The sequence below is a fragment of the Arvicola amphibius genome, chromosome 3 (assembly GCF_903992535.2).
Source record: "Arvicola amphibius chromosome 3, mArvAmp1.2, whole genome shotgun sequence".
Lineage (NCBI taxonomy): Eukaryota > Metazoa > Chordata > Mammalia > Rodentia > Cricetidae > Arvicola > Arvicola amphibius.
Genome location: NC_052049.1, coordinates 165,112,919 through 165,131,059, shown reverse-complemented (window position 1 = coordinate 165,131,059; position 18,141 = coordinate 165,112,919). Strand labels below are relative to the sequence as shown.

The 18,141-nt window shown below is 44.4% G+C and overlaps 3 protein-coding genes across 3 annotated transcripts; all 3 read right to left on the bottom strand.

The window, feature by feature from the left end:
- Positions 1-384: 384 nt before the first annotated feature.
- On the bottom strand, positions 385-1,146 carry LOC121677136 (proline-rich protein 23A3-like). The gene has a single exon (XM_042054738.1). The coding sequence runs from the start codon at positions 1,144-1,146 to the stop codon at positions 385-387; it is 762 nt and encodes a 253-aa protein (XP_041910672.1).
- Positions 1,147-6,307: 5,161 nt separating this feature from the next.
- On the bottom strand, positions 6,308-7,069 carry LOC119809455 (proline-rich protein 23A3-like). Its single transcript, XM_038322260.1, has one exon. The coding sequence runs from the start codon at positions 7,067-7,069 to the stop codon at positions 6,308-6,310; it is 762 nt and encodes a 253-aa protein (XP_038178188.1).
- A 5,549-nt stretch (positions 7,070-12,618) lies between these two features.
- Positions 12,619-13,380, bottom strand: LOC119809454 (proline-rich protein 23A3-like). Its single transcript, XM_038322259.1, has one exon. It carries the CDS (start codon positions 13,378-13,380, stop codon positions 12,619-12,621), a length of 762 nt encoding a protein of 253 aa, XP_038178187.1.
- Between the last annotated feature and the right edge of the window lie 4,761 nt (positions 13,381-18,141).

Sequence of the window (18,141 nt, the reverse complement as noted above, 5' to 3'; positions counted from 1 at the left end):
GAAATCTTCTAATCATTCCAACAATATAGTCTTATAGCAAATTATTGTAACATAGAATTATGACCTGAAAAGGCAGAGGCAGGCAGATCGGGATTGCACTGATGGGACTGCCCGAGGTTGACTTCTGTATAGAAAAAGTCCAAGTAAGCAGTCAATTCAAAGACCAAATGCAGGTGAGTGTCAATCAGCACGTGATCTGGTGGCGATGATCTTCTCTCCAGACTTTCCTGCCAACCATCAATGCAATATTCTGCATTCTGCCCAATTCAAAACACAAGAGTGCCCTTCTAACCCTGTAGGCTGTGCAGAAGCACTCAGGATGGCTGGCGCTGGGAAGCCAGCCAGTCTCTCACTTGAGTGGCATCCCGATTTGTGCAGGGCAGTTCATTCACAGAACAGTCTCTTCCTGGCCTTGCATGGGGACCTTGGAGAGGATGGAGGGCGCTGCTCTTGGGGACTTCGAGGAGGAGATGGAGGCAGGGGCTGCAGGGATAAGCTGGGGAAGGGTCCCAGCAGGTAGCTGTCCTGGTCCCAGATAGACCTTGGAGAACATGGCTCTGCATTAGGGGTGGGCCCCGAAAGATACGGTCCTGGGATGTGGCCCTGAGGCCAAGGACTGGGCATCCTGTTGGTGGAGGAAAAGTGTTCACTTGCCTGACCTGCTGGAGAATCCATGCAGGGTGACAGGAGGTCAGAGTCCACATCCTCATCACAGGAGTCCTCTTGGTAGGAATTTTCTAGAATGTACTCACAGGAGGCTCCTGGCTGGAGGACTAGGAGGTCACCCTCTGGCATTCCCAGGACAGCGCCCCCCTGCGGGCTGGCGGACAAGAAGCCAGGCTGTCCAAGATGGTCGGAAACCTGGAGGCCCTCGGGCACCAGGATGATGGTGTGTTCAGGGAGCGACACTTGCAGGACCGAGGTGGGATCCGGCTCCAGCAGCAGCTCGACGCCATCCAGCTGCAGTTGCATGGCACAGCCGGCTGTCAGGAACACCACGGAGGTGGGCCCATTGCTGGTCGACCCTGCGGGCTCTTCCAGGTGAGATGGCGCCTGGGGCTCATGGAAGCGGCTTTGCTCGTCAGGGCTGGGTCCTTGTGGCTGAGGTGTCCACCAGGACGCAGGGTCGGCGCCAGAGTTCAGCATGTTGATAGCTCCTTGAGGTTATCAAGGAACGAGGTGCAGCGAGGACCTTGGCTCTGGTGCTGGAGGAGCGACTGCAGTCACCTGGCCCTGGAGTCCTGAGCTTTATTCACGTCCCACCGGATACACCCTGGACGTCAATTAAATCCCCAGTGTTGGACCGGAAAGTGAAGTCGTGAAATGTCACGCTAGGCTCCGCCCCCAGACACTCCATTTCAGAGGCTCCGCCCAGGAGTGTGGGCTGGGCTTTCCAGTAGCCTAGGCTGCACTTGAGAAATGCTTTTGGCCGAATGCAGCCAGAATATACCTCGTATCTTTTATTTTTTATATTTTCGTGTTTCGAGACAGGTTTTCTCTGTGTAACAGCCTTAGCTGACCTGAAACTATCTCAGTATTCCAGGGTGGCCTCGCACTCCCAGAGATCTGCCTGCCTCTGCCTCCCGAGTGCTGAGATTAAAGGCATGTACCAACACCGCTTGGTTTTTATTTTTAATGTTTTTGGTGTTTCGAGACTGGGTTTGTCTGTAGCTTTGGAGCCCATTCTGGAGCTAGGTCTTGTAGACCAGGAGTGCCTCGGACTCACAGAGAACTGCCTGCCTCTGCCTCTGGAGTGCTGGGGTTAAAGAGGTGTGCCAGCAGCGCCTGGCCGGCTTTTTTTTTTTTTTTTTGACAGATTCGGAATAGGACTTTAATATAGCTGATGTTTAGAATTCCTGTTTTCGAGTGGTTCTGAAATTTCAAAGACCACCTACAATTTGCCAGGCTGATCTACAAAGCTCTAGGAACTTGGAGACTATAAAGAGAGGTCCTGTCTCTTCCCTCTTAAAATAATGACCACTGAAAAGGATGCTTCCTCCACTTCCCCAAATATTCAGTTCTCTTAACCTCGGTGCTGATCAAATTATTTATTTTGTTTTCATATTTCGAAGAAAATGTCACTGTGTACATGAGTCCTGTGATTGATAAATTGTGATTCCAGCATTATGAGAGGGAGAATCTCAAGTTTGAGTCCAGTCTGGGTCACATATTGGGACACCATTTTCAAAACCAAAAAAGCAGCCGGGTGGTGGTGGCACACACCTTTAATCCCAGCACTTGGGAGTCAGAGACAGGTGGATCTCAGTGAGTCTGAAACCTGCCTGTTGTCAGAAGGGAGTTCTAGGCCAACCAGGTCTGCTACACAGAGAAACCCTGTTTGGAGAAACCTGACTCAAAATCAATTCAAGCCAAAATAAATAAGTAAATAAGCCAAAAAGCAAAATAACAAAAGAAAACAAAAACAAAAACCACCAAGCATGGGTGGATAGATGGCTCAGTGGTTAAGAGCATGTGGTTTCCTTCCACAAAACCTGGGTTCAATTCCCAGCACCCACATAGCTGCTCACAGTCATATTTAACTCCAGTTCCAGGGGATCTGATACCTTCTCTTGTCTTACACTGGCAACATGCAAAGACACGTTGTACAGACAAACATGCAGGCAAAACATTTATACACACTAAAATAAAAATAAACACATTCTTTTTAAAAAAACAGAAAGAACATATGCGGCGAAAAATTTACTGAATGCTTGAGTTTCACGAGGGTCCCACCACACTCGAGTTACAGCCTGCTGTGGATCGAAGCCGGGACTCTGTGCAAGCATCCTAAGGATATCTGGGAACACCTTTCCCGCCCCGTGGTTTGTGAACTGCACAGGTGTTTCTCCATCTCTGTGCAAAGGGTCTTTAAAATACTAACGTGAAACATTCAGGTAGAGATTTCCTCAAGATTAAGGGCTGTCATAAAATTGTCAAAGATAGGCCCAGTGTGTTGGATGGTCACCTAGAACCTGCCCCCATGGAGGAAGAAGCAGTAATTCCACCCTAGAGGTCAGTCTCACTTGAATGAGCCTCTGTAAATCGAAAAAAGGAGAAAGAAAAGAAAAAGGAAAGACAAAGAGAGCTGGAGAGATAAATAAATTTAACCCATCCCCGCCCCCCTTATAAAGTCTGGAAATGTTGGCATCTTCCCCTGTTTTCTCAGGAGACTTCTTACATACATCAAAGAACAGCAGGACAGAACAATATCTTGAAGGTATGAGAGAAAATAGATGTGATTTAGAATCCCAAACCCAGTGAAAATAGCACGTTAGTAGGTGTCAATGAAACATTTCCAGACATAAGCTAAGCCTTACCACATAGGCCATGGAAGAAAGATTTCCTGAGGATGTTTTGTAGGCTGCTCAGAGGTGGTCGCTCAGGCCAATCATCTTAGCCCTTGTGAAGCTGCAGCAGAAGAATTTCAAGTCTGAGGCAAGCCTGGGCTACACAAGGAAACCCTAGGTATATAAAACTGAACATTGTAGCCTAGAAAGAGGACAAACGAAGGGCCAGTGGGATGGATCAGTGGGTAAAGACCTGACAACCTGAGTTCCAGCGTTGGGACCCAGAGGATAGATGAAGAGAACAGAGTCCTGTTAGCCTCTGACGTCCACATGGTGCCAGGACGCTAGTGTGCACACAGAGGCAAAGAAAATACATAAATGTGTTTTTTTAATTAAAAAGAAGAAGGATAGAAAAAAGGACTAAGGGGAAATTATAGAAAAATGAGTAAAAAAACTGGTAACGAGCTTAGAATATTTAAAATCTAATTATGGATGTTCCCAAAATAACTTTATGTTGATATGTTACCAATTTAGCTTTATGTTGATATGTCTTATCAGTATTGATTTATTTCATAATAAAATATGGATCAGTTTTGGAATGGGCCAGTGGTTAAGAACACTGGTTTCTATTATAGAGGATCCTAGTTTTATTCCCTGCACCAAGATGGTAACTCAAACTGTTTTTAACTCTGATTGCAGGAAATCAAATGCCCTCTTCTGGCTAAAGAGGCATTCAGGCTTTCATGTGATATGTGTGCGTTTATGTACACACACACACACACACACACACAGACATTGCTTTGTATATACATGCATACAAAATACAAATATTCGTACATGTATATTTTCTTATGTACATTTTAATATTAGTTAAGAGTGGTTTGAATAAAAAACAAACAGCAAGCTAGGTAGTAGTGGCACACACCTTTAATCCCAGTACTCGGGAGGCAGAGATGGGTCAGGCTGTTAACCAAACGAGTTCCAAGGATAGCTAGAGTTAATCAATAAAACCCAGTCTCAAAAATTAAAAAAACAAAACCCAGGGCATTGTTGGCTCAAACCACTTGGATTTTCAGAAAGTTGTGAGCTGCCATGTGGGTGCTGGGAATTGAACCCAGGTCCTCTGGAAGAGCAGTCAGTGCTCTTGACGGCTAAGCCATTTCTCCAGCCCCTAATCGCAGCACTTGGGTAGCAGGTGGATCTCTGTGAGTTTGAGGCCAGCCTAGTCTTCAGAGTGAGTTCCAGGACAGCCAGAGACACACACAAAAACCCTATCTCAAAAAAAAATTACACCAAACACATTTACAAAAGTATACAATGAAGTCAGACTTGGTGCCGTATGCCTGCAATCCCAGCACGTGGGAAGCAGAGGCAGGTATATCCCTGTGGGTTTGAGGCTGGTCTGTTCTCCCTATAAGGTGAGTTTGAAGACACTCTGGACTATATAGGGAGATCATTTCTCAAAAAACCCAACCCGGGCTAGAGTTGGCTCAGCAGTTAAGAGCATTGCTTGCTCTTCCAAAGGTCCTGAGTTCAATTCACAGCAACCACATGGTGGCTCACAACCATCTGTAATGAGGCCTGGTGCCCTCTTCAGGAATGCACATAGACAGAGTATTGTATACATAATGAAGAAATAAATAAATAAATAAATAAATAAATATTTAAATAAATAAATAAATAAATATTTTCAAAGGATGGCTGGAGATTTAACTTAGTAGAAGGGTCAGTCTGGCATGCACAGATCCTGGGTTGCATCCTTAACACCACCAAAAAAAAAAAATCTCCAAATCAAAAACCCCAACCCTACCTATTAGCCATTCAAACACTCTCTAATCTCACAAAGCAAAAACTTCCCAGAGTATAATGACAGTCAGAAGAAAACCTATGGACTAGCAGGGATGCAAAGGGCCTTCTGTAGTCCTCGTATGTTCTGTCAGCATGGACTGAAAAGACACCATGGAACACCATGCTCAAAACAAAAACTTCTTACGTTACCGCGTGACACCTTAAGGCAAGTGTTCAATCATTTCTGCTTCGAACCATCTCTGTTCATGTATCTGAAAGAGGACCTAAGTTTTACAAAGTCCTCAGCCCCAGCCCCCGTCTCATGTGTTCTCTAACCCTGTTGTGTGTTTGCCAAAGACTCTGGGCTCAACATAGCTCATACATGAAGGTACTCTAACACTCAAGTTTTTAAAATACAATTTTATTAAATTATTAAATGCAACATTTTGACAAAGTCTTAGTACTTAACCAAAACCAAAACAAAAGATTCTAACATTTTTATGATCAGAAACATTATAAAGTGCCATCTTCATCACGACAAAGACTATCTAACAACTATTTACAGAAAAGCTAATATTCTATTATAAAATTTAAGTAGTTGCATTTTATATGATAGGAATGTCCCTAACAAATACACTTCAATTGAATTGAACGATTTCATAGTAAGTGTTTAAGAAAAATATGTTTTAGATATGTCAAAGGCCCCTAAATTCTTAGTAGAGATATTGTTTTATTCAAACACCCAAAAGAAGGTACATAAGATTACTAATGAAATTAATAAATTTGGTTGGATATCAAATCAACATAAGACATATCTCTACTCTAGTTACACCAAAACCCATAAATTTGAAATCTTCTAATCATTCCAACAATATAGTCTTATAGCAAATTATTGTAACATAGAATTATGACCTGAAAAGGCAGAGGCAGGCAGATCGGGATTGCACTGATGGGACTGCCCGAGGTTGACTTCTGTATAGAAAAAGTCCAAGTAAGCAGTCAATTCAAAGACCAAATGCAGGTGAGTGTCAATCAGCACGTGATCTGGTGGCGATGATCTTCTCTCCAGACTTTCCTGCCAACCATCAATGCAATATTCTGCATTCTGCCCAATTCAAAACACAAGAGTGCCCTTCTAACCCTGTAGGCTGTGCAGAAGCACTCAGGATGGCTGGCGCTGGGAAGCCAGCCAGTCTCTCACTTGAGTGGCATCCCGATTTGTGCAGGGCAGTTCATTCACAGAACAGTCTCTTCCTGGCCTTGCATGGGGACCTTGGAGAGGATGGAGGGCGCTGCTCTTGGGGACTTCGAGGAGGAGATGGAGGCAGGGGCTGCAGGGATAAGCTGGGGAAGGGTCCCAGCAGGTAGCTGTCCTGGTCCCAGATAGACCTTGGAGAACATGGCTCTGCATTAGGGGTGGGCCCCGAAAGATACGGTCCTGGGATGTGGCCCTGAGGCCAAGGACTGGGCATCCTGTTGGTGGAGGAAAAGTGTTCACTTGCCTGACCTGCTGGAGAATCCATGCAGGGTGACAGGAGGTCAGAGTCCACATCCTCATCACAGGAGTCCTCTTGGTAGGAATTTTCTAGAATGTACTCACAGGAGGCTCCTGGCTGGAGGACTAGGAGGTCACCCTCTGGCATTCCCAGGACAGCGCCCCCCTGCGGGCTGGCGGACAAGAAGCCAGGCTGTCCAAGATGGTCGGAAACCTGGAGGCCCTCGGGCACCAGGATGATGGTGTGTTCAGGGAGCGACACTTGCAGGACCGAGGTGGGATCCGGCTCCAGCAGCAGCTCGACGCCATCCAGCTGCAGTTGCATGGCACAGCCGGCTGTCAGGAACACCACGGAGGTGGGCCCATTGCTGGTCGACCCTGCGGGCTCTTCCAGGTGAGATGGCGCCTGGGGCTCATGGAAGCGGCTTTGCTCGTCAGGGCTGGGTCCTTGTGGCTGAGGTGTCCACCAGGACGCAGGGTCGGCGCCAGAGTTCAGCATGTTGATAGCTCCTTGAGGTTATCAAGGAACGAGGTGCAGCGAGGACCTTGGCTCTGGTGCTGGAGGAGCGACTGCAGTCACCGGCCCTGGAGTCCTGAGCTTTATTCACGTCCCACCGGATACACCCTGGACGTCAATTAAATCCCCAGTGTTGGACCGGAAAGTGAAGTCGTGAAATGTCACGCTAGGCTCCGCCCCCAGACACTCCATTTCAGAGGCTCCGCCCAGGAGTGTGGGCTGGGCTTTCCAGTAGCCTAGGCTGCACTTGAGAAATGCTTTTGGCCGAATGCAGCCAGAATATACCTCGTATCTTTTATTTTTTATATTTTCGTGTTTCGAGACAGGTTTTCTCTGTGTAACAGCCTTAGCTGACCTGAAACTATCTCAGTATTCCAGGGTGGCCTCGCACTCCCAGAGATCTGCCTGCCTCTGCCTCCCGAGTGCTGAGATTAAAGGCATGTACCAATACCGCTTGGTTTTTATTTTTAATGTTTTTGGTGTTTCGAGACTGGGTTTGTCTGTAGCTTTGGAGCCCATTCTGGAGCTAGGTCTTGTAGACCAGGAGTGCCTCGGACTCACAGAGAACTGCCTGCCTCTGCCTCTGGAGTGCTGGGGTTAAAGAGGTGTGCCAGCAGCGCCTGGCCGGCTTTTTTTTTTTTTTTTTTTTTTGACAGATTCGGAATAGGACTTTAATATAGCTGATGTTTAGAATTCCTGTTTTCGAGTGGTTCTGAAATTTCAAAGACCACCTACAATTTGCCAGGCTGATCTACAAAGCTCTAGGAACTTGGAGACTATAAAGAGAGGTCCTGTCTCTTCCCTCTTAAAATAATGACCACTGAAAAGGATGCTTCCTCCACTTCCCCAAATATTCAGTTCTCTTAACCTCGGTGCTGATCAAATTATTTATTTTGTTTTCATATTTCGAAGAAAATGTCACTGTGTACATGAGTCCTGTGATTGATAAATTGTGATTCCAGCATTATGAGAGGGAGAATCTCAAGTTTGAGTCCAGTCTGGGTCACATATTGGGACACCATTTTCAAAACCAAAAAAGCAGCCGGATGGTGGTGGCACACACCTTTAATCCCAGCACTTGGGAGTCAGAGACAGGTGGATCTCAGTGAGTCTGAGGCCTGCCTGTTGTCAGAAGGGAGTTCTAGGCCAACCAGGTCTGCTACACAGAGAAACCCTGTTTGGAGAAACCTGACTCAAAATCAATTCAAGCCAAAATAAATAAGTAAATAAGCCAAAAAGCAAAATAACAAAAGAAAACAAAAACAAACCACCAAGCATGGGTGGATAGATGGCTCAGTGGTTAAGAGCATGTGGTTTCCTTCCACAAAACCTGGGTTCAATTCCCAGCACCCACATAGCTGCTCACAGTCATGTTTAACTCCAGTTCCAGGGGATCTGATACCTTCTCTTGTCTTACACTGGCAACATGCAAAGACACGTTGTACAGACAAACATGCAGGCAAAACATTTATACACACTAAAATAAAAATAAACACATTCTTTTTAAAAAAAACAGAAAGAACATATGCGGCGAAAAATTTACTGAATGCTTGAGTTTCACGAGGGTCCCACCACACTCGAGTTACAGCCTGCTGTGGATCGAAGCCGGGACTCTGTGCAAGCATCCTAAGGATATCTGGGAACACCTCTCCCGCCCCGTGGTTTGTGAACTGCACAGGTGTTTCTCCATCTCTGTGCAAAGGGTCTTTAAAATACTAACGTGAAACATTCAGGTAGAGATTTCCTCAAGATTAAGGGCTGTCATAAAATTGTCAAAGATAGGCCCAGTGTGTTGGATGGTCACCTAGAACCTGCCCCCAGGGTGGTAGAAGCACGAATTCGAGAGTAGAGGTAGGTCTCAGTTGAATGAGTCCCTGTAAAAAGGAAAAAAAGTGTAAGAGGAAGAAAAGGAAAGATAAAGAGGGATGAAGAGTTAAATAAATTTACCCCCCCCCCCATAAAAAGTCTGGAAGTGGTGGCACCTAATGCTTTTAATCCCAGTTCTAAAGAGGCAGAGGCAGGCAGATCTCTGTGAGTTTGAGGTTTGCCTTGGACTACATAGTTTCAGGATAGCCAGGGCCACACAGAGAATCATGTCACAACAAATAAACAAACAATAATGATATACATATATACACAAATATGGAGGGAGGGAGCTTTCTGTAGTGCTACACAAAATTAATTTTATTGGAGACAAGTATATATCTGTGAGTTTGAGATAGGGTTTTCCGACATAGTGAGTTTCAGAACTCCACAGAAAGACTGTTCTTAAAACAACAATAGGAAGAAAGGAAGCAGAAGGCATCATTGAGAACATTAAATATTGAAACAACATTAAGCTGTCCATGATGGTGCATGCCTGTAATCCTAGCACCTGAGAGACAAAGGCAGGTAGATCTGTGAGTTCAAGGCCAGACTGGTTTACAATAGCTAGCTCTAAGTCAGGCTCCAAAACTTCAGAAAAAATGGAAGCATTTAAAAAATTTAGTATTCTAAGTATTTGTTCTACATTCTATTCTTAATTAATTATTCTTTTTGAAACATAATTTAACCATGATCCAACGTGGTATGTGGAGGAGGATGACCTTGAACTTCTGATCCTCTTGCCTCTACCACCACACTGACAGGAGCACAGGGATGCCCTGCCCTGTCTGGTTTCCGTTGTGCTGGGTTTTGGACACAGTGCTTGTTGCAACCTAGGTGAGTGTTCTGCAGGTAATGTATATCTCCATCTCCAACTGTAGCAGTATTAAAAACTACACATTTCAACCCCCCAAAAACCTAGTGTTTAATTTCTAGTTTAGCTACTGTGGGAATATGATGTAGACATGTATTTCAATTTAAACCAAAGACACATCATTTCTTTTGCTTACCCCTGTGAGATGCTCTCTGGTACGTTGCCTGCCTTCTGCATTAACATGCAATGCCTCCCACCTTCTCCTTCCTTCTTTCCCCTCCCTCTCTTCTTCCTTTTCTTCCCCATTTCCTAATTTAATTCAGTATTAGAGATCAAACTCCCAGCCTTTTGCATTCTAGGCAGCTGGTTGAGCACCTAGCCCCACCTCCAAGCCCTTTGCCCCCACTTTTAATGTATCTCCCAGTTTCCATCTTTGCCAGCTCTGTTTGTCTCCATTTCCCTGCTTGAAATTGCTCAACACAACAGGTTGACCATGCACCCTTGATTCTTTGGCCTCAGCCTTTCTCCTAGCTGGTCAGAGGTACTCACAGGACTTAGCCATAAGGCTTGGCTCCTAAATCTATTCTATGCTTCCTCCTACTTCATTAGCTGTTAACTCTGTTATTATCCCCACTTGGAATTCTTCCTTAATCACAATTTCAGACAGCTTATTCTCAGAGCACTCTCTTCTAAATGCCCAACTCAGTGTCTTGAATATAAAACTTCAATGATAGGTGGGCCTTGGTGGCACACACCTTAGTCCCACCACTCAGGAGACAGACAGGCAGATCTCTGAGAGTTTGAGGACAGTCTGTTCTCTAGAGTGAGCTCCAGGCAGGCTCGAAAACTACAGAGAAATCCTGTCTTGAAAATAAAAACAAACAATCAAATAACAGGCTTCATGAAGGCTGTTTTTTTTTTTGGCGGGGGGATACATTTTCATTAACAATATCATTGGGTCCTCTCCCCTTCTTCCTTGAGAGTTCAAGTCCATGAATAGGCACTGCAATCACATGCATCCACGTGGCCACTTGGTTTCTTGTAGAAAGAATCTCAGTGAATTTGAGTGAGGACTTCATTCAGAAAAAAGCATTTTGATTGCAGAAAATGATTTGCCCTCATGGTCTGCACAATGCAGCTACTTTCTATTATCTTTAGCGAGGAATCTAGACTATTTGAGAGTGGCTTTCATGCTACAGAGCAGGAAGTATATTCTGTGGCAATGTAGGCCATACTCAAAGAAGCCCAAAAAATATAAACAAAACAAAAATACTGCAAACCCCTGCACCAAAATATACAAACAAGTCAGACATGGTGTTATATGCCTGTTATCCCCGCACATGGGAGGCAGTAGCAGCGAGATCCCTGTGGGTCTGAGCCTGGGCTGATCTCCCTACATGGTGAGTTTCAGGACAGTTATGACTGTATAGGGAGACCCTGTCTCAAAAAACACAACCCTACCAATCAGCCATTCAAACACTCTCTAACCTCCCAAAGCAAAACCATCCCAGATTATAATGTCAACCAGAGGAAATCCTATGGACTAGCAGGGGTGCAGAGGGCCTTCCTTAGTTGTCGTATGTTCTGTCTGCATGGACTGATGGAAAAGACACCATGGAACACCATGCTCAAAACAAAAGCTTCTTACATGTTACCATGTGACACCTTAAGGCAACTCTTCAATCATTTCTGCTAACCATCTCTGTTCATGTATCTGAAAGAGGACCTAAATTTTACAAAGTCCTTAGCCCCAACCCCAGTCTCATGTGTTCTCTAACCATGTTTTTGTGTGTTTGCCAAAGACTCAGGGCTCAACATAGCTCATACATGAAGGTACTCTAACACTCAAGTTTTTAAAATACAATTTTATTAAATTATTAAATCCAACACTTTGACAAAGTCTTGGTACTTAACCAAAACCAAAACAAAAGATTCTAACATTTTTATGATCAGAAACATTATAAAGTGCCATCTTCATCACGACAAAGACTATCTAACAACTATTTACAGAAAAGCTAATATTCTATTATAAAATTTAAGTAGTTGCATTTTATATGATAGAAATGTCCCTAACAAATACACTTCAATTGAATTGAACGATTTCATAGTAAGTATTTAGGAAAAACATGTTTTAGATATGTCAAAGGCCCCTAATTTCTTAGTAGAGATATTGTTTTATTCAAACACCCAAAAGAAGGTACATAAGATTACTAATGAAATTAATAAATTTGGTTGGATATCAAATCAACATAAGACATGTCTCTACTCTAGTTACACCCAAATCCATAAATTTGAGATCTTCTAATTATTCCATCAATATAGTCTTATAACAAATTATTGTAGCATTAGAATTATGACACCCAGAAAAGGAGAATTGTAATAAAAATTCACAAAATGAGATCAAAAGACTTATTTCTTTTTGAAAGAAAAGGTAAAACCAACTCCTTCTAAATCAAAGTCAAACCCCCAAACACAGAAAAGCCCCATTGAATTAAGAAAAATCATTAGCTGAGTATTGGTGTCACACACACCTTTAATCCCAACACAAAAAGGCAGAGGCAGGCAGATCAGGATTGCACTGATGGGACTGCCCGAGGTTGACTTCTGTATAGAATAAGTCCAAGTAAGCAGTCAATTCAAAGACCAAATGCAGGTGAGTGTCAATCAGCACGTGATCTGGTGGTGATGATCTTCTTTCCAGACTTTCCTGCCAACCATCAATGCAATATTCTGCATTCTGCCCAATTCAAAACACAAGAGTGCCCTTCTAACCTTGTAGGCTGTGCAGAAGCACTCAGGATGGCGCTGGGAAGCCAGTCTCTCACTTGAGGGGATCAGGATTTGTGCAGGCAGTTCATTCACAGAACAGTCTCTTCCTGGCCTTGCATGGGGACCTTGGAGAGGATGGAGGGCGCTGCTCTTGGGGACTTTGAGGAGGAGATGGAGGGAGAGGCCGTAGCGGAGAGCTGGGGAAGGGTCCCAGCAGGTAGCTGTCCTGGTCCCAGATAGACCTTGGAGAACATGGCTCTGCATTAGGGGTGGGCCCCGAAAGATACGGTCCTGGGATGTGGCCCTGAGGCCAAGGACTGGGCATCCTGTTGGTGGAGGAAAAGTGCTCACTTGCCTGACCTGCTGGAGAATCCATGCAGGGTGACAAGAATTCAGAATCCACATCCTCATCAAAGGAGTCCTCTTGGTAGGAATTTTCTAGAATGTACTCACAGGAGGCTCCTGGCTGGAGGACTAGGAGTTCACCCTCTGGCATTCCTAGGACATCGCCCCCTTGCGGGCTGGCGGACAAGAAGCCAGGCTGTCCAAGATAGTCGGAAACCTGGAGGCCCTCGGGCACCAGGATGATGGTGTGTTCAGGGAGCGACACTTGCAGGACCGAGGTGGGATCTGGCTCCAGCAGCAGCTCGACGCCATCCAGCTGCAGTTGCATGGCACAGCCGGCTGTCAGGAACACCACGGAGGTGGGCCCATTGCTGGTCGACCCTGCGGGCTCTTCCAGGTGAGATGGCGCCTGGGGCTCATGGAAGCGGCTTTGCTCGTCAGGGCTGGGTCCTTGTGGCTGAGGTGTCCACCAGGACGCAGGGTCGGCGCCAGGGTTCAGCATGTTGATAGCTCCTTGAGGTTATCAAGGAACGAGGTGCAGCGAGGACCTTGGCTCTGGTGCTGGAGGAGCGACTGCAGTCACCGGCCCTGGAGTCCTGAGCTTTATTCACGTCCCACCGGATACACCCTGGACGTCAATTAAATCCCCAGTGTTGGACCGGAAAGTGAAGTCGTGAAATGTCACGCTAGGCTCCGCCCCTAAAACACTCCATTTCAGAGGCTCCGCCCAGGAGTGTGGGCTGGGCTTTCCAGTAGCCTAGGCTGTACTTGAGAAATGCTTTTGGCCGAATGCAGCCAGAATATCTTTTGCATCTTTTATTTTTTATTTTTTGGTTTTTTGAGACAGGTTTTTTCTGTGTAATAGCCTTAGCTGACCTGAAACTATCTAAGTAGACCAGGCTGGCCCCGAACTCACCAAGATCTGCCTCCCTCTGCCTCCTGAGTGCTGAGATTAAAGGCATGTACCAACACCGCTTGGTTTTTATTTTTAATGTTTTTGGTGTTTCGAGACTGGGTTTTTCTGTAGCTTTGGAGCCCATTCTGGAGACCAGGCCTGCCTCGGACTCACAGAGAACTGCCTGCCTCTGCCTCTGGAGTGCTGGGATTAAAGAGGTGTGTCATCAGTGCCTGGGCAGCTTTTTTTATTCACAGATTCGGAATAGGACATTAATATATGTGATCGTTAGAATTCCTGTTTTCGAGTGGTTCTGAAATTTAAAAGACCACCTAGAATTTGCCAGGCTGATCTACAAAGCTCTAGGAACTTTGAGACTATAAAGAGAGGTCTTGTCTCTTCCCTCTTAAAAAAATAAAAATGAGCCGGGCGGTGGTGGCGCACGCCTTTAATCCCAGCACTCGGGAGGCAGAGGCAGGTGGATCTCTGAGTTCGAGGCCAGCCCGGTCTACAAGAGTTAGTTCCAGGACAGGCTCTAGAAACTACAGGGAAACCCTGTCTCGGAAAACCAAAAAATGAATGAATGAATAAACAAACAAACAAACAAATAAATAAATGAAATGAAAATAATATTAAAAAAGAAAACACCAAAAAGGAAGCTTCCTCCACTCGCCAAATATTCAGTTCTCTGATCTTCAGTGCTTATCAAATTATTATTTATTTTTTTCATGTTTCAGAGTAAATATCACTGTGCACATTTGTCCTGTGGTTTATAGAATTTGATTTCAGCATTATTTGAAGGAGAATCTCATGTTAAATCCTGCCGAAGTCACATATTGGGACACCATTCACAAAGCAAAACTAGCAGCCGGGTGGTGATGGCACACACCTTTAATCCCAGTACTTGGGTGGCAGAGACAGGTGGATCTCAGTGAGTTTGAGGCCAGCCTGGTCTCAAAAGCACGTTCAATGCCAACCGGTATTGTAACACAGAGAAACCCAGTCTGAAGGAACCAATCCAAGGTCCAAAAAAAAAAAAAAAAAGTAAAAGAAAGAAAGAAAACAATACAATAATGAAAGGGAAAGAGAGAGAGAGAGAGACAGAGAGAGACAGACAGAGAGAGACAGACAGGCAGAGAGAGAGAGAAAGAGAGACAGAGAGACAGACAGAGAGAGAGAGAGAGAGAGAGAGAGAGAGAGAGAGAGAGAGAGAGAGAGAGAGAATATGAAGGCTGGCTTTAATGGTACAGCCCATCAATCATATCAGAGGTAGAGGCAAGAACATTTCTGTGGATTTGATGTATGCCTGGCGTACATAGTGAGTTTCAGGACATTTAGGACTGTGTAGAAAAACCTTTTTAAAAACAACAAGAAGAAAGAAAGAAGAACGTATCATTGAGATTTTAAAATTGAAATAACAGTAAGTCTTTAATCCTAGCACCCTTGAGGCAGAGGCAGGTAGTTCTCTGGGAGTTCAAGGCAAGCCTGTTGTTTACAGTGATCTCCAGGATGGGCTCCAAAACCACAGAGAAATCCTTCTTCAAAAATAAAAACAGACCAACAAGCAAATAACAGGCTTCATGAAAGGCTGTGTTTTATGTGATATCTTTGCATTTTTTATGTGATATCCTTTCACTGACAATGATATCATTGGGTCCTTTCTCCCCTTGTTACTTGAGAGTTCAAGTCCATGAGTAGTCACGGCAATCACATGCATCCACGTGGCCACTTGGTATTTCAGAAATAATCTCAGTTAACTGAGTGAGGACTTAATTCAGAAAAAGGCATTTTGAAGGCAAAAGTGAATTGTACTCATTGTCAGCCCTATCCAATTACTTTCTATTATCTTTAGCAAGGAGTCTAGAGTATTTGGGGTTAGCGTTTACGCCACAGAGCAGGAAGTATTTTCTGTGCCAACGTAGACCATACTCTAAACAATAGCTACCTTTTAAGCCACTTGCACATCCATGTTTACGGCAGATGTATTCCTAATAGCCAGGAAATAGAACCAGCTGAGTTGTCTTTACTTTCCTTTAGCTGTGTTGAAATACCCTGATGGAATGAATGTCAGGGAGAAAGAGCTGATTTCGGTTCAGAGTTCAAGGCCTTGTTATATCCCGGTGGGATTGGTTAGGCCACTGGTGCTGGAAGCTGCTGCTCACGCTGCATCCAGTCAGAGAGAAGAGAGCAGGGACGCTGGTGCTCAGAGCACTTTCTCGTCCCCGGGGAGTGGGATTCCAGCCTAGGAAAGGAAATGGTGCCACCTACAGTGGGCACATCTTTCCATTTCAGTGAATGTGATCAAGGTGGTCTCCCGTGGACATGCTCAGAAGTGTGCTCCTCAGGTGACTCTTAGGACTCATCAACTTGACAGTGGGGACACCATTGCATTGCCCACTAAGTGGTGGTTTCTGCACACGGTGGGATTTTTATTCAGCCATAAAGAAACTGAAGTTACAAAATGTGAAGAAAATTCAGAAAACTGACAAAATATACATATTAAGTGAGATCACCTAGGCTTATAAGCAGGAGCCCCATGTTCTTTCTCATCTGGGCATCTTAGCTTCTAATTTTACATGTATATTTAAGTGGATGTAAGGTGTATAGAGGGCAGAGAACAAGAACGGACCCATTTATAATAGATGAGAAATAATAGACTTTAGAAGACAGGTGGGAGGTTCACAGAACACATGAACCATGAAAATGCAAGGGGGTCGCTGAGGGTGCTTGGGGGCATTTAAACCAAGATGGGGAACAGAGAGATGAGTGAGAGGAGGCCATGGGAGAGGGTCAACCCCAACTGTGCTGAAAATATCACAAGGAAACCTGCTACTTTGTAAAGAATTAAAATATCAGCAACGCAACTGTGATTTGATAGATGAAGAGAACAGAGTCCTGTTAGTCTCTGACGTCCACATGGTGCCAGGACGCTAGTGTGCACACAGAGGCAAAGAAAATACATAAATGTGTTTTTTATATAAAAAATAAAAAGAATTAAGGGGGATATAAAGAAGGAGTGAGGTGCAAGAATAGAAAAATAAATAAAGAAGCTGGCAACAAACTTGAATATCCAATATCTATTGATGTTCCCAAAGTAGCTTTATCTTGATATCTGCTTTGTCAGTATTGATTTATTTCATTATAAAACATGGATCAGTGTGTTAAAATGGCTCAGTGGTTAAGAACACTGTTGGCTGTTATAGAGGACCCTAGTTTTATTCCCAGTACCCAGATGGCAGCTCAAACTGTTTGTAACTCTGATATGCCTGCCCTCTTTTAGCCTATACAAGCATTCATGTTATGCACACAAATACACACATACACACACACGTGTATATGTTATATATATGTATGTATATATATACCCACACACATACACAATAACTCTACACAATATATTGCCTCGTATACACATACATACAAAATTAATATATATGTGTATATATGTCATTTTCTATATGGACATTTTAATATTAGCTAAGAGTGGTTTCAATAAAAACAAACAGCAAGCCAGGTAGTGGTGGCATATGCATTTAATCCCAGTACTCGGGAGGCAGAGGTGGGCCAGGCTGTTCTACAAAATGAGTTCCAGGATAGCCAGAGCTAATCAATGAAATCCTGTCTCAAAAATAAAAGAAAATCGGGCATTGGTGGCTCAAACCTTTAATCTCAGCACTCGGGAGGCAGTTGGATCTCTGAGTTTGAGGCCAGCCTGGTCTTCAGAGTGAGTTCCAGGGCAGCCAGAGATACACAGAGAAACTCTGTATAAAAAAAGAAAGAAACTAAACAACAACAACAAAAACAAAACAAAAAAATACAGCAAACACATGCACAAAAATATACAAACAAGTCAGACTTGGTAGTATATGCCTGTTATCCCAGCACTTGGGAGGTAGAGGCAGGTAGATCCCTGTGGGTTTGAGCCTGGGCTGATCTCCCTACATGGTGAGTTTCAGGACAGTTAATGACTATATAGGGAGACCCTGTCTCAAAAAACACAACCCACCAAAAGCCAATCAAACATTCTCTAACCTCCCAAAGAAAACCATCCCAGAGTATAATGTCAACCAGAGGAAATCCTATGGACTAGCAGGGGTGCAAAGGGCCTTCCTTAGTCCTCGTATGTTCTGTCCGCATGGACTGATGGAAAAGACACCATGGAACACCATGCTCAAAACAAAAACTTCTTACATGTTACCATGTGACACCTTAAGGCAACTCTTCAATCATTTCTGCTTCGAACCATCTCTGCTCATGTATCTGAAAGAGGACCTAAGTTTTACAAAGTCCTCAGCCCCAGCCCCCGTCTCATGTGTTCTCTAACCCTGTTGTGTGTTTGCCAAAGACTCAGGGCTCAACATAGCTCAT

Excerpts from the sequence above, each read along its gene's own strand:
- LOC121677136 (XM_042054738.1), bottom strand. The coding sequence starts at position 1,146 with ATGCTGAACTCTGGCGCCGACCCTGCGTCCTGGTGGACACCTCAGCCA.
- LOC119809455 (XM_038322260.1), bottom strand. The coding sequence starts at position 7,069 with ATGCTGAACTCTGGCGCCGACCCTGCGTCCTGGTGGACACCTCAGCCA.
- LOC119809454 (XM_038322259.1), bottom strand. The coding sequence starts at position 13,380 with ATGCTGAACCCTGGCGCCGACCCTGCGTCCTGGTGGACACCTCAGCCA.